This window comes from Fistularia commersonii, chromosome 2 (genome assembly GCF_037954325.1).
Source record: "Fistularia commersonii isolate RoL2024-O1a breed Wild chromosome 2, RoL_Fcom_v1.0, whole genome shotgun sequence".
Taxonomy (NCBI): domain Eukaryota; kingdom Metazoa; phylum Chordata; class Actinopteri; order Syngnathiformes; family Fistulariidae; genus Fistularia; species Fistularia commersonii.
Window position 1 is genome coordinate 15,910,285 of NC_141285.1, and position 13,004 is coordinate 15,923,288.

At 38.9% G+C, this 13,004-nt stretch overlaps 1 protein-coding gene across 1 annotated transcript; it reads right to left on the minus strand.

Moving 5' to 3' along the window:
- Positions 1-2,586: 2,586 nt before the first annotated feature.
- mat1a (methionine adenosyltransferase 1A) lies at positions 2,587-10,724 on the minus strand. Its single transcript, XM_086170240.1, has 10 exons — positions 10,459-10,724; positions 8,746-8,823; positions 8,297-8,419; positions 8,078-8,190; positions 7,025-7,168; positions 5,526-5,651; positions 4,631-4,723; positions 4,378-4,560; positions 4,162-4,295; positions 2,587-3,948 (listed from the first exon to the last, which is right to left on the minus strand). The coding sequence occupies exons 1-10, from the start codon at positions 10,523-10,525 to the stop codon at positions 3,846-3,848; spliced, it is 1,164 nt and encodes a 387-aa protein (XP_086026366.1). The 5' UTR covers positions 10,526-10,724; the 3' UTR covers positions 2,587-3,845.
- Positions 10,725-13,004: the final 2,280 nt, after the last annotated feature.

Here is a 13,004-nt window from a genome sequence, read left to right on the forward strand (position 1 = left end):
TTACTGCATGTAGGAGAAAGTACACACATTGCCTCATGAGTTTAGACCAAAAACTGACAGACTGGGAGGAAGAACAGAGCTTCAATTTTTAAAATGATGATACTATATTGATTGTAAAGCTCAAATAGTATTTTTATTTAATTTCCTCTCTGCCAAAGAATGAGAGAGAGAGCGGAATGACAAAGTATCCAAAAGCAGAATGCATAGCTGATAATTGAAGACAGACTACAGGGCTTATTGAGTTTATTGGCGGGCCATCACATGTGCTTTAAGGTCATATGGAAGGAAGTCTGCATCTTGTTATACTTCTTATTTCATGACATCCACATTCAAATATCCTTTTTCTTCCACTATCATAGCCGCAACCTTGGAACTGATACTCACAAGTTATGTTGGCCTCTAATTCATCTTACTATATGATTAATGACTTTCAAACTCAATATAGCTAAAACAAAAACATAAGCTAGTGCCATTGACCCTGCCAATTCAGCTTTGTCAAACATCAATAAAATTGTAAAGTACTTAATAAGTGCCATGCGGAAGTATCAAAATGAATGATGATGCCCAGGAGTGAAGTTAATGGGCCACGATAGCTAACACTTGCCGACTCATTCTGTTGCTTGCTGTTCATGATTATCCATGGGTTGTCCGTCCATTGGAAGTGCAATATACAATTACAATGACCTCTCCCTTGTTGTCATGGAATATAAGGCAAATACAATATATTTGGCTCCTTTAGCGAGGCAAGAAGAAAAGAAAGCAAGTGCATTATTTAAAGAACTGAACTGTGTGGTCCCGTGTGTGATGTTGGTGCTAAAACAAATGGCCTTATTGCATCCTTTTGTTCCTGGAGTTTTAGCTATGATTACATTCATGATTACATCACTACAATAACATGGCATGGCTGTAAATGTCAGTATCACAAAACAGATATGGTATGGTGGTAGAATGATACAGAACCAAGAAACATACATTAAGTGAATGAATATAAACAACGAATAATGCATTTACATTAAGCTATTTTATTTAAATAAGTAAGGGTAGACTTTGTCAGTATATGTTACCACACGAGCTTCATGTTTTCATGTTCTATTTTCAGTCTGACATTCTCTCGTGTTTTTCATTGCAGAGTTGTTCTTTTCTACCTTAATGTTTATATCTTTGGCTAATTTGTAACTTCTTACCGTACTGTTTGCACAGTTTGAGGCAACTGCAGGGAAACCACAGCATGTGGACCATTTTCAAAAGTATTCAATTGTGAAAGGGGAAACCCTTCACATCCCTTTTCTACCACAACTGGTGGTATGATTGACAGATGTTTTGTTATTACCTGTAATGTACACTTGTTTTAGTGGCTTTCAAGATATTTTTTCATTAACAGTGTTTACTACTCCAGTGTAGTATCCCCTCCCCAACTTTAAACCACTGATCTTTTACTTCTCTCTACTGGCCAAAAGGCTTATTGCACCAGGATATTTGCTGGAATCATGCTTCTCATTATAGTTTAGTCACATCAGTCAGCTCATCCTTTTATCATTTGAAATCTTTGGGAAAATTACAGGTTTCTGTTTCTTTTTTAAAATTTTATTTCTGGTGGATGCCTGAGTTAATAGTGAATTAAAACACTCTGGAGATGACTTGAATGAGGGTTTTCAAACTCCCGACTCCAAGAGTTCGATCTTCCTGGTGGTCCTCAACAAACGAGGAACAGTTTAATTTCATTCTGTGCAATTAGCTTTTGGATCTTATAAAGTAGTGACATCCCACATTGCAATGTCTGTTCCTAATTCTAACACTGAGTGAAATTCCTGGGTTTTTCTTATTCTTTTCTGACTACACTGTTGAAATCACTCATTCACTTAACAAAGAAATGTTCCCATTTACAGAGAAAATGCATTTTTCTTAATTTAATTTAAAAAATTACAGAAGAGCAAACAATTTATTTCAGTGTCTTCAAATATACAGTATATGGATAATTATTTCATGTGCCAGTTGAAGGGGCCTCTCATGTTATTCCAGGAAGAGAAATGTTCTCAATTAATTTACAAAATTATTTTACCCAGCTATTAATTCAGTTTAGGAACCTGCATTGCTGCCCACTTTGTGATTGTGTCATCTGAAGATAACAATAATTTAGACCTAAAAAAAGTTAGAATCAACTTTACACCCACTCTCTTTTCCCCCTGCAAGGTCAGTGATCTGTACACTCAGGAAAATCATAAGAAACCAGCTACGTAGTCTTGTTGCTTATGTGTTTCATGTTGTTTCTGTGCTTTTTCCACAGTTGATTGTTCAATGGTTAACAAGTACATGGTTTTCGTTTACCAAGACGGTAATGCTGAATTCAATGCTCAATTCTCAGTTGAATTTAAATGTGCCCTATGTGCCTTAAAATACAAACCAAAGAGGTTTCAATTGTGAACTCTATTTTGATGAAAAGTGGCCATTGTGTACTGTATATATGCCTTAATGTTCAACTAATAAAAAGTGTTGAAAAATAGACATTTTGGGGGACTAACATTACTTTTGATAATTCACGTCTGTTTTCTCATCGTCCATGCACACAACCACTGATGGGACTCACAGTTTTTCTATCATTTTTATTGTTTCATTATTTACAGTTTCCTGTCACTGACAAAAAAGATGACAGCAGAGGACACAGATCAACAAACTTAAATGAATTTTAAAAAAACTGGCTGTAAATTAAAAAAGGGATATTGAATTCAACAATCAAAGTAAACCTGTACTGAGGATATCATGATGAGTTACCATTTTGTTAAACCCATCAGCAATGAAAACTTCAAAATGTTAGATATCAACATAGGCCAGATGTATCTTTGTTTCTTCAAATGCCCAGTAAAGTTTGAGAGGACATTCTTTTTTTTGTGAGTTCTGGTGTGCCAGATGCAGAATGAACATTATCAGAGGAAAGTTTGGCCTACTTTCTCCGAGGACATCACAGACTTAAGACATCAGTGTTTAATGAAATAACTTCACAGTTTTTTTACCCACCGCTCAGCGCATCTGATCACAAGAAACTAATTTGTATCTTAGACAAAATTTTGCTAAAATAAACCACGTTTACAGATTGTCACGACACCAGCTCTTGCAGGTTAAAAAAAAAATTGCAATGCTGCTGTCCAGGGAGGAACTTGAGTGCTGAAAGTGCGACCAAAGATCAACATGAAAACAAGACGGCATGGCTATTTTATATTTGATTGATTGTAACATGAAAGATAAGAATGCGCCTCCCAACATTTTCCGGGACCTGTTTTCTTGCAACAGTGCCAGCAGCTTTCAGCGGCACACGTTACAAAATAAGACTTAGAAAAGGCATCATACAGTCATGGCACAAAGATTAAATTCTTCTAAGGCCGAGCTTTTTGTTAAGCAGAAATTACACTTTTGATATTCACAGGGTCACTGAAGAAAACAATAGCACCTTTAGAGAGCGAGGCACTGCGGTTGGTGCTGCACATACATTTGAAGGTCAAGTTAAGGACCATTCTCAGTGCTGAGGTAAAACATGTTGCTGTTTATGCTGTCATTAACCAAGTAAAATCTGTCAACTTTGATTGTGCATATATTAATAATGTCTAAATTATTTAAAGGATGGAAAAGGTTTGGTTTATGAGATGTCCTCTGTTCTTTTCTGGTTTCCATTATATGTCCTGCAGCTACCACCACCTCTTTATATATTGTATCCTCTCACCTCTTTAAAGCTGACTTATCCCTAACTTTGGCTTTATTTCTTCCTATAAAAAATGTCCTATCAGTTGACGGAGCCATTGTAACGTTCAGCCCCTCAAGCAGGTCAATCAGGACAAGGCGCTGGAGCATTTACTTTAGAAGACCAGGTTTTTGGGTACCTCCCAAGAAAACTCTGGCCGACCAAAGTGGCCGTAGGCAGCTGTCAGCTGGTAGATGGGCCTCTTTAGATTCAGTTCCCTGTAGAAAAGGAAATGCATTGTTCAAAATGAAAGAGCACATCTACAGTATTTTGTCTTTTCATATTAAATTTGTCACTTACTTTGATATCGGCAGAATTTTCACTGTCAAATTATTCCAACCCGCAAAACACTTACACATATTGACCTCTCTTCAAAACAGGTCTGGCCAGAAATGACTGTTGATATGGTGGGTATAAAAAGTCATATTTACCTGACAATGACTCCTGGCCGCAGATCAAAGTTCTTGTGGACGATTTGGAGCAGTTCTGATTCTGTTTTCTGGGATGAACCGTAGGTGAACAGGGAGATGGAGAGAGGTTGAGCCACTCCAATGGCGTAAGACACCTGCAGCGTTGAAAGGAGGAGTGGGAAGTCATCATCACTCTTCATCATGCAGAAAGCAGGGATGACTCTGAAGACCACTCACCTGGACCAGTACTCTCCTGCACAGCTTGGCTTTGACCAGGGACTTGGCCACCCAGCGAGCAGCATACGCAGCTGAACGGTCCACCTTTGAGAAGTCTTTACCAGAGAAAGCGCCGCCCCCGTGCGCACCCCACCCTCCATAGGTGTCAACAATGATCTTCCTGCCTGTAACTCCAGCATCACCCTGGTGTCGGAAGAAAACATGCTCAGAATGTTGGCTTTCTGGCTGGAATCTGCAGGTTGTGTATAGTCACCTGTGGCCCACCGATCACAAAGCGACCACTGGGCTGAAGGTGGTAGATGGTCTTGTCATCCAGATACTTAGCAGGTACCACTGCGTTGATCACCTGGCGAAAGAATTGCAACATCAGATGAGATTATCCACAAAAGACATAATGTCATTCATTTATAAGATGTTCCAAGCCGTGAGTCATTGTTTCATTATTCCCAGCAGCACAGCATGTGTGGAGTTCAGGGCGCCAACTGAAGCACCTAGTAGCTGTGAGTATGGATGTAAGTCTGTTAATTAATTTTGACACTTGACTCTATAACTACAGAAAGAAGGCTTTGTTTGAAACTTAGTTCAATTTTGAAAAGATTTGTTGCCAGCCACCTGTGTGTCAGATTGTGTATCCATGGCAACAGCACAAGATACAGTCACAGAATTTTCAAGGCCTGTTATTGAGATACAGATGAAGGTTTGAGGAACAGAGAGATAAGATATGATAAGATAGACTTTATAAATCGCCAGAGGAGAAATTCTGTTGTCACAGCAGCATAACAGTTATAATGTCATAAAAAGGAAATAAATATTAATATAAATATTTATATTAATATAAATAGAAAGGCAGAAGACAGAAGATAGCTTGACAAAAAAAAAATCCACAAAAGGACCAGAGCCTGTGGGATATTGTTGTGAGTACTCAGCACTACTAAAGGCACTTTTATATGAGAATGTGTGAAACTGAGCAACAGGGCAGTGGTGAAAAGTGATGACTGCAACCCCATCCCATAACACACATCGTCTAACCCAACCATTATTTTGACCTGCACAGCAAACAATATCCAGTGTCCTGTCACAACCAGTGTATTCTTTTCTCAATGGAGGTGAGGTGTGAGGCTCAGGCTGGTGTGTTTCTTCTGCTCTACCTTCTCCTTGAGGACCTTCTTCTGCTCCTCGAGAGAGATGCAGTCATCGTGCTGCACAGAGATCACAATGGTGTGAACTCTCTTGGGTATAACAGCTCCATCTCTCTGATCGTAATGCACTGTGACCTGTGGGATGAATAAATGACAAGTAAGTTACTGCGGTGCATTATTACTTACTAATATCATTTCCTAATATGTATTACATAATATACATTTTGTGAGAACTGAAGATTTCAAGGTAAATGATTTCAGGTTGCTTATTCAGTTTATTTTTTGCCTTTCTTATAATTCCTGTTTGGACTTGCATCCTGCGATGTCACAAATTTAACCATCCCTTAAAAAGTGAGCAAGTAATACCCGATAATTTTTAAAATTTCTGCAGGGACAGGATAAAAAAGACCTTTTTTGATATTTTTATTAATATTTACATCTCCTTCCTGGTGGAGAAACCAAGTAATGAATATTCAACCAAAATCAATTTAATATTGTCCCATGATATCATGGAGCCATTTATCATTTAATTCAAAAGCGATTGAACAGATCTTTTCACAACAACGGATCCCAGCTTCTGAATACATAATTTTAACAATTAGAGTACATGAATAATTTCTTGTGAATTTTCTTGTTCTTGTGATGTTTTGGGTTTTATTCGTTTTGTTAACTAATTCATTGTTTTTTGCTTCTTTTCGGATTGAAACTCCTGATCAGTTGCAAGATCAGTTCTTTTTGATTTGAAATGTAATTTCTATTTAAGGTAGCAAATCAATTGTGAATTTACAAATTACATTTCATTATAAATTAGAAAACAGTGAGGAAACATCACTGGAGAAAACAATTATTTGTGAATAGAAAATATCTTCAGTTTTCAAACAATTTGCAAACAAACACTAAGAAACTTTTACAGGATTTTTATTGTAAAATGTTCCATGGCTGGATATAGACATTTTTTGATTAAAAAAAAAAGCATCACTTATTGCTCAGCTTCTGGCGCCGATAATTACATGATCGGGATCACATGAATCAATATTTTCTTCCTGATGGCCATGTTGATATAATCTGATGGTTTATTCTCAATGAGAAATGTTTTTGCAACTTGTCACTGGCCAAGGCAGTGAGAGAGGTGTGATATAGCTTTGTTAATTTTTGGCATCACCAAAGTGTATTAGTCGTAAAATCAGGGATAAGCTCTTTGTCTGGCCGTCTGGTTTAAAATTAAATGCACTCTCCTACCAGATGTTCTAATAACCTAAGCTTTTTGTCTTACAAACGTGGCCAACGACAAACAGCCACCAAAGCAGTCAAAAGTCCATTATTTAGGCACAAAGAGCTTTTTTGTCCACTTGTAGTAGCCAAGGTTGATCTGAATTTGCTGGCAACATAATAATCTATTGGAAGACATCCAGAGTTCAAACTAAAGCCTAACTCACAGAGTTCAAAAGTGCAGTGGTATTTCTACTAAAACAAACCAACTTGCATTTGTAATGTGACACAAAACTTACTTGTGTTTTGGAGTCTGGACGCAGCCAGGGGATGGTACCTGTGCGCCTCAGATCAGCCATCTTTGAGTTGAGTTTGTGGGCTAAGACAATGGTGAGAGGCATGCACTCCTCGGTCTCATCCGTGGCATAGCCAAACATCAACCCCTGTTGGATCCAATAGATCATGTGTTTAGTGATTGCCACCATTTTGACTTGCTAAATTATATTTTCTTCACTTTGGATCGCTTTTACACCACACCCTTGTTTTATCATGGTAATCTGCCTTGAGAGGCAAAAGATGCAAATTGTGTAGTCAGAAAGGAAATGACTGGTATTGTAAGAAAATATGAATGTTGGAAATGTCTTTGACTACAGGGGATCCCAGAGAGAAACATTTGGGGGGCGAAGTTCCCCAAAAATCCAATAATTATAATTTATTAATCCCTCGTTAGGGGAAATTTCATCTCTGCATTTAACCCATTATGGATGAACCATGAGCAGTTGGCTGCTGTCTATCAGCACCAGGGGAGCAGGTCAGGGGTTTAGTGTCTTGCTCAACAACACTTCGACACACTAGGAGTTGCCGGGAATTGAACAAGGAATGTTCGGTTCGAAGGATGATTGCTCTACCTCCTCTACAATTTAAAGTATGGTTAGAAAAAGCCTGTAAAACTATAATGTTACAATGTTGAGAAGTAATTAAAACATCGATGGCAACCAAAATCATATGAAACATATTGGTAAAAATAAAGGAAATAAATAAAGGTGAAATAACAAACTAGCAGTTTAATTCTCACTTTCTGTCATGCTTTGCTAAAATTTTGGTTTACGATTATGGCCCTGAATGGACACCATTTGCTTACAGTTTCTAGAGTTTCATTTGACTGATGTGATCATTCAGGTAAAGTTATCAATAATTGCATCAATAATTACCAATATTTTGTAAGATCCCCTCACAATTCCAAATGTTGAAAATTCCAAATCCCCTGATTCTGCCATAAAATGTCCAACAAACCCAGTTCTGATATGAATTACAAGCCGTTACGATTCATCAACTTCCCGTCAAAGTCCTACCTGATCTCCTGCTCCAATGTCCTCCTCCTGTCTGTCAATGTGGACCCCCTGCGCAATATCTGGACTCTGCTGTTCCAGTGCCACCAGCACATTACATGTCTTATAGTCAAAACCTACAATGAGTAGTAAACACACAAGGCTGTGAAGAGCAAGGACAAATAGCTGACCCATCAAAAATAACCAACTGAAGCAGCATGAATGGAGGTTGTTGTTCCTAACCTTTGTCGGAGTTGTCATAGCCGATGTGTTTGATGGTGTCCCGAACCACCTTCTGGTAGTCGACAACAGCGCGAGACGTGATCTCTCCACAGAGCAACACCATGCCGGTTTTACATACGGTCTCTGTGGATAAATCAACATGTCTTTAAACTCCCCATGACGCTAGTGAAAGCTTCTCAAAATCTTCATAAAACTCGGATTTTTAGACTCCGGTCACTTAAATGTACATGTTGCCGGACTATGAGCTACGAGACAAGTGTTGAATATTCTCAACCCATTTTGAAAATCAACAATGTGGACAACTTCAATTCTGGGTCCAATGTAGGCCGGTGGTTCTTTGTTTTTATCCTCTGCTGTCAAAAACAGCATCAAAGTTGAGTGGAAAATATTGAAAGCAGTTTTAAGTTACATATAAGGCGCTGCTAGTGCAAACTGAGATCTACACCTACCACAGGCCACTTTGGCATCTGGGTCTTGACTCAGGTGAGCATCCAGGACAGCATCGCTGATCTGGTCACAGATTTTGTCTGAAGCAAAATATGACCAGAAAAAGACATCTAATTTAATGGGAAGCTGTAAAAATGACAATAATAAAGACAGTAAGCCTGATTTGTTGGGAGACAGGACAAAGCCTGGGTTCTTTGTGACGTCCCGTTACAGCAATGCAACACAAGGGTTACATCAGATATCAGCTCAATGTTGGGTTGCATTTGCTCACCAGAAGCAAATGTTTTACATCTCAGCAAGGATTGACGATGCAGTCAGTTTACAGCCTGCAGGTGTCTTTGTGACAGCTGTGACTCTGAATGTCCCCAAAACACCCACTATCTGTGGGAACAAGCCAGACCTCGAGGCCAGTTGTAAAATCAAAAGATGTGCGCTGCATTTACATTGTGTAGCTCTGTTAGTCAGAGTTCTTGTCACCAGAATATGTCTTCAAGCATGCTACTTTGTTATAACTTTTTTAACTTGTTTTGAACCCAAGCTGAAGGCAGATTATAGTAAATTGTGAGGTTGTAATAAGCTCTCAACTCAAAATGTTGCACATTAAGATAAGGATAAAACATTGAAATGTGCTGTTACTACTTCATTTAATGTGTTATTCTCAATTAACACTTAGAACCTGCTATTCTGCTTTTATATACTTTTCATAACTTCTATTCAAGTTTTAATAGGTGCACTTTTTCTTAGATTAGATTTGGTGTTTAAACCTGATGTCCAATCAAATTTTCACATTACCTTATCCAAACCAAAATAATAGCTCAGGGTCAAATATATCTTGTTGTTTTTCAGTAGTCTCACATAATATTAAAATTTTTTTATGTAGAGCTGCATGACTTTGTTTATTCTGTTGTGTTTACCGATTATTGATTAGCAAAGAGGACTTTGAAAGGATTACAACACATTGACGACGGTTGGGGGGGTTGGAGGCAACTGAGGTGGACGTGGTTCAACTGGAATGATTAGGTCTTAACTGGTATCAAGGTTTCATATGCGTATATAAATGATTACACTGATGTTTGTTTGACAGCAAGACAGCCGCTAAGACCACATTTACACAAATCTAAAGCCTTCTATTCCATTTTGCATCTGCGGAAATTTACAATTTATTGTAATCCATCATGAACGTATGGAAGCTCATTACATCCTGCAACTATTCAGTAGGAGCATGCATTTTGGATTTTATAATTCCTTCATTGATGTCAACATGCAACTCATGTCCAGCAAGTGGCGGGGATACCAAATGCCGCACACTTTTCCTTCACCATGCAACCTTACACCGGTCTCTCACACATTCACGCACCAGCTGCCTGTGAGTCACAGTTAAAGGCAGTAAACATATTACTGTGAATGGGATACCAACCATGCTTATAAAATAAATGCATCATACTATGGAGTTCATTAGTCACTTTTTCCTACAAAAAATGAATAATAAATTAAAAAAAAAAAAAATAGCCATATATATATCTATATATACATAGATATATATATAGATATACATGTATATACACGATAAACACACACACATACATACCTAAATGTTTTTTGTTTTTTAATTTAGATTTGGATTCCTTTGAAGACAGGTAAGAAAAGAAAACATTCTGTACATTATATTGCATGTTAAGGCCGAGTTTCAGACAAGAGTTGAGGTCAAAGCTCACCTGGATGTCCCTCTCCCACGGACTCCGATGTGAACATGAAAGAGCCGTTGTCCAGCAGGTCACTCATGTTTCTATGGGGCCAGGTACTCAGCAAGACTCAGGGAGAATCTATTCCTCAGTTTCCACCAACAAGCAGTCTGGAGAGATTTGAAGGCTACTTTATATTCCTACTGGCTCTCTTCAGGAGTGAACTGGAGAAAGGGAGGCAAGCAGCCCTGCAACCAATACAAAGTCTATCCTACAAAACTCCACTTCTAAGCCCACATGGTCCTATATATATATGGCTAAGGGAGCACACACACACGCACAAACGTGCACACGTACGCACACACATGTCATGTGAATCCATGGGACAGTCCATTCCAGGGGGAGTGGATGATGGGAGGGCATTTGAGCTGGTGGAAGCTGCTCGTTAACCCCTTATGTACAGAGTGATGCTTAAATGTGTGTTTCTAGTCACCGCAGCTACTTTGACAGACCCGCATTGGAGTGTCACGCCACTGGAAGCAGGGTCATCTAAATTAGGGGGTAACTCTCCCCCCTTCACAGTGGTGGGGCAGCTCTGTGAGCTGGGGGTCAGCCAGGTTGGCGCACCCTATCTACTCAGGGAGAGAGATAGCTGTTGTTTGCTGCAAGTGTGATGTATTTCCTGTTTACATCATGCCCCGAGACAGATATGTTTGTTCTCCAGAGGTAAAGTGATTAGAAATTACCCAAAACAAATATATGAACTCAAATGACTTAACAACTGCCATAACCTGCATGCCATGTTCGTAGATAAAACTGTACATGCACTCGCCAATTATAAGCCAATCCACTCAGATGGTATTGTTTTTCATGCATGAATTATCATTTAAGTAAAAACTGTAAAAACACAAATGACTAATTTTGCTGAAAATAGATGTGTTTTCTGAATGTTATTACTGACTAATGTGTGTAAGGAACAGGATTTTGTAATTTTGAAATAGTACAAAAAAGTGCATTTCCCCTTCAGGTATCATAAAGCTATTTCATATTTACTTTCAATTATTGGCAATAATCAAGTTATGGGCATGGAGTCCACTATTTTCAATCATTTGCTTCCATCTAGGTTCCAGGCCTGAGGCACTGCTTGGTTGGCAAGTGCAGAAAACACTGAACCATTTCCTGAGACCAGATCAAATAATGAAGATGTGCCTCTTTGATATCTGGTGGCCTTTAAAGCAACTCACTGTGCCTGTGTTTCAGTGCAAACCCATGGACGTGTAAGTGTGACTGTGCATGTGATGAAAACCAAAGGACACACACAAATGTAGACTTAGAGAAACAATGGGTGCGTGAACTAAACACAGACATGTGAGCAGAGCAGACAGATAACAGTGAACAGGTCTCTCTTCATTGTAGCATAACAGAACAGTCTCGCTGTCTCCCTCTCATCTGTCTCTCATTTCAGTCAGTGTTGAGTTGGCCTCACAAAACGAGGGGGAGAATTTTAACTAGGCCTCAGCAGTGAATAAAACCCAGTTCCTCCCTGACTGCTTTAAGACTCGTTTAATGTTGTGTCGACCGGCGTACGCAAAGGAACGAGATGCATTCGCTGTAGAGCCCACCTAAAGGAAAGAGAATTTCTTGACATTTTACACAAAACCCATTGTTGGAGAAGCTGTGTGCCACTTTCTTTTCATAAGGTGGGTCTGGCAGAGCTGTAATGCAGTTTGTCTTTTCAGATACAGGGCAATAACCTCTTTGGGTCTGTGGGATCACTGAGAGATCATTCCTGATCAAATTTGAAAAAAAAAAAGATACTTTATACAAGTGTTTGTTATTTTCAAAATTAGCTGGGATGGGATCCGGCTCCTCTGGGTCCCTCCGGGCAGGATAAATGGTGCAGGCAATAAATGAATGGCTAAATCTACATGTTAAAGGCAGAACTGTGGATCATTCACAGTTGCATTCACTGAGGACAGCAAAGGTAGAAAAACATGTTTCTTTATTGTGCAAATCACAATGAACAATCCTTGAGCGATATAAGAAGAAGAAAATTTGCATGTGTTTACTGTATGTGTGCTTTTAAACACATGCACTACAGCAGGTTTTGTGTTTGAGCTAGTGAGAAAACTGCGTAATGGCTCCAAATGAGATTAGAAACAGACATATAAAGAAAAAAAAAACCTGCCTTGTTGACTTATCCGCCGGCCAAATCAAACCCAGAGAGGCAGGATGTGCAGATGAGTGACGTAAATGTAAAAACTATTGAGCCCAAATAAAAGTCATACGTAACATACTTAATGTGAAGTTCCCTCCAGCATAGCAGCTTAACTCCTCTCAGAATGTTTCATTTCAACTACATGGCCCCAAGATAGTTTTAGCTTTAGGTAGCGTCCTGTGGATTTTTTGACAATTTCTCAAGAATTTTCAGCGAAAGCCCTTGATATTTTCATCTTCATCTGAAATGTCATTGTTAATAGTTAGAAAACATCCAATGATCATATAGCAGCCCACTCAAAGCCTGCATGAAACTTTTAGGGGGGAGGGCGAGGCACCCGGGGGATGTAGTGGTGCCCCAC

Bases quoted from the DNA above. Each gene is read 5' to 3' on its own strand.
- mat1a (XM_086170240.1), bottom strand. From the start codon at position 10,525: ATGAGTGACCTGCTGGACAACGGCTCTTTCATGTTCACATCGGAGTCC. The intron at 5,652-7,024 runs GTAAGTTTTGTG...TTCATCCCACAG, and splicing joins GTCCAGACTCCAAAACACAA to GTCACAGTGCATTACGATCA. The intron at 3,949-4,161 runs GTAAATATGACT...CCTTTTCTACAG, and splicing joins CGGCCAGGAGTCATTGTCAG to GGAACTGAATCTAAAGAGGC.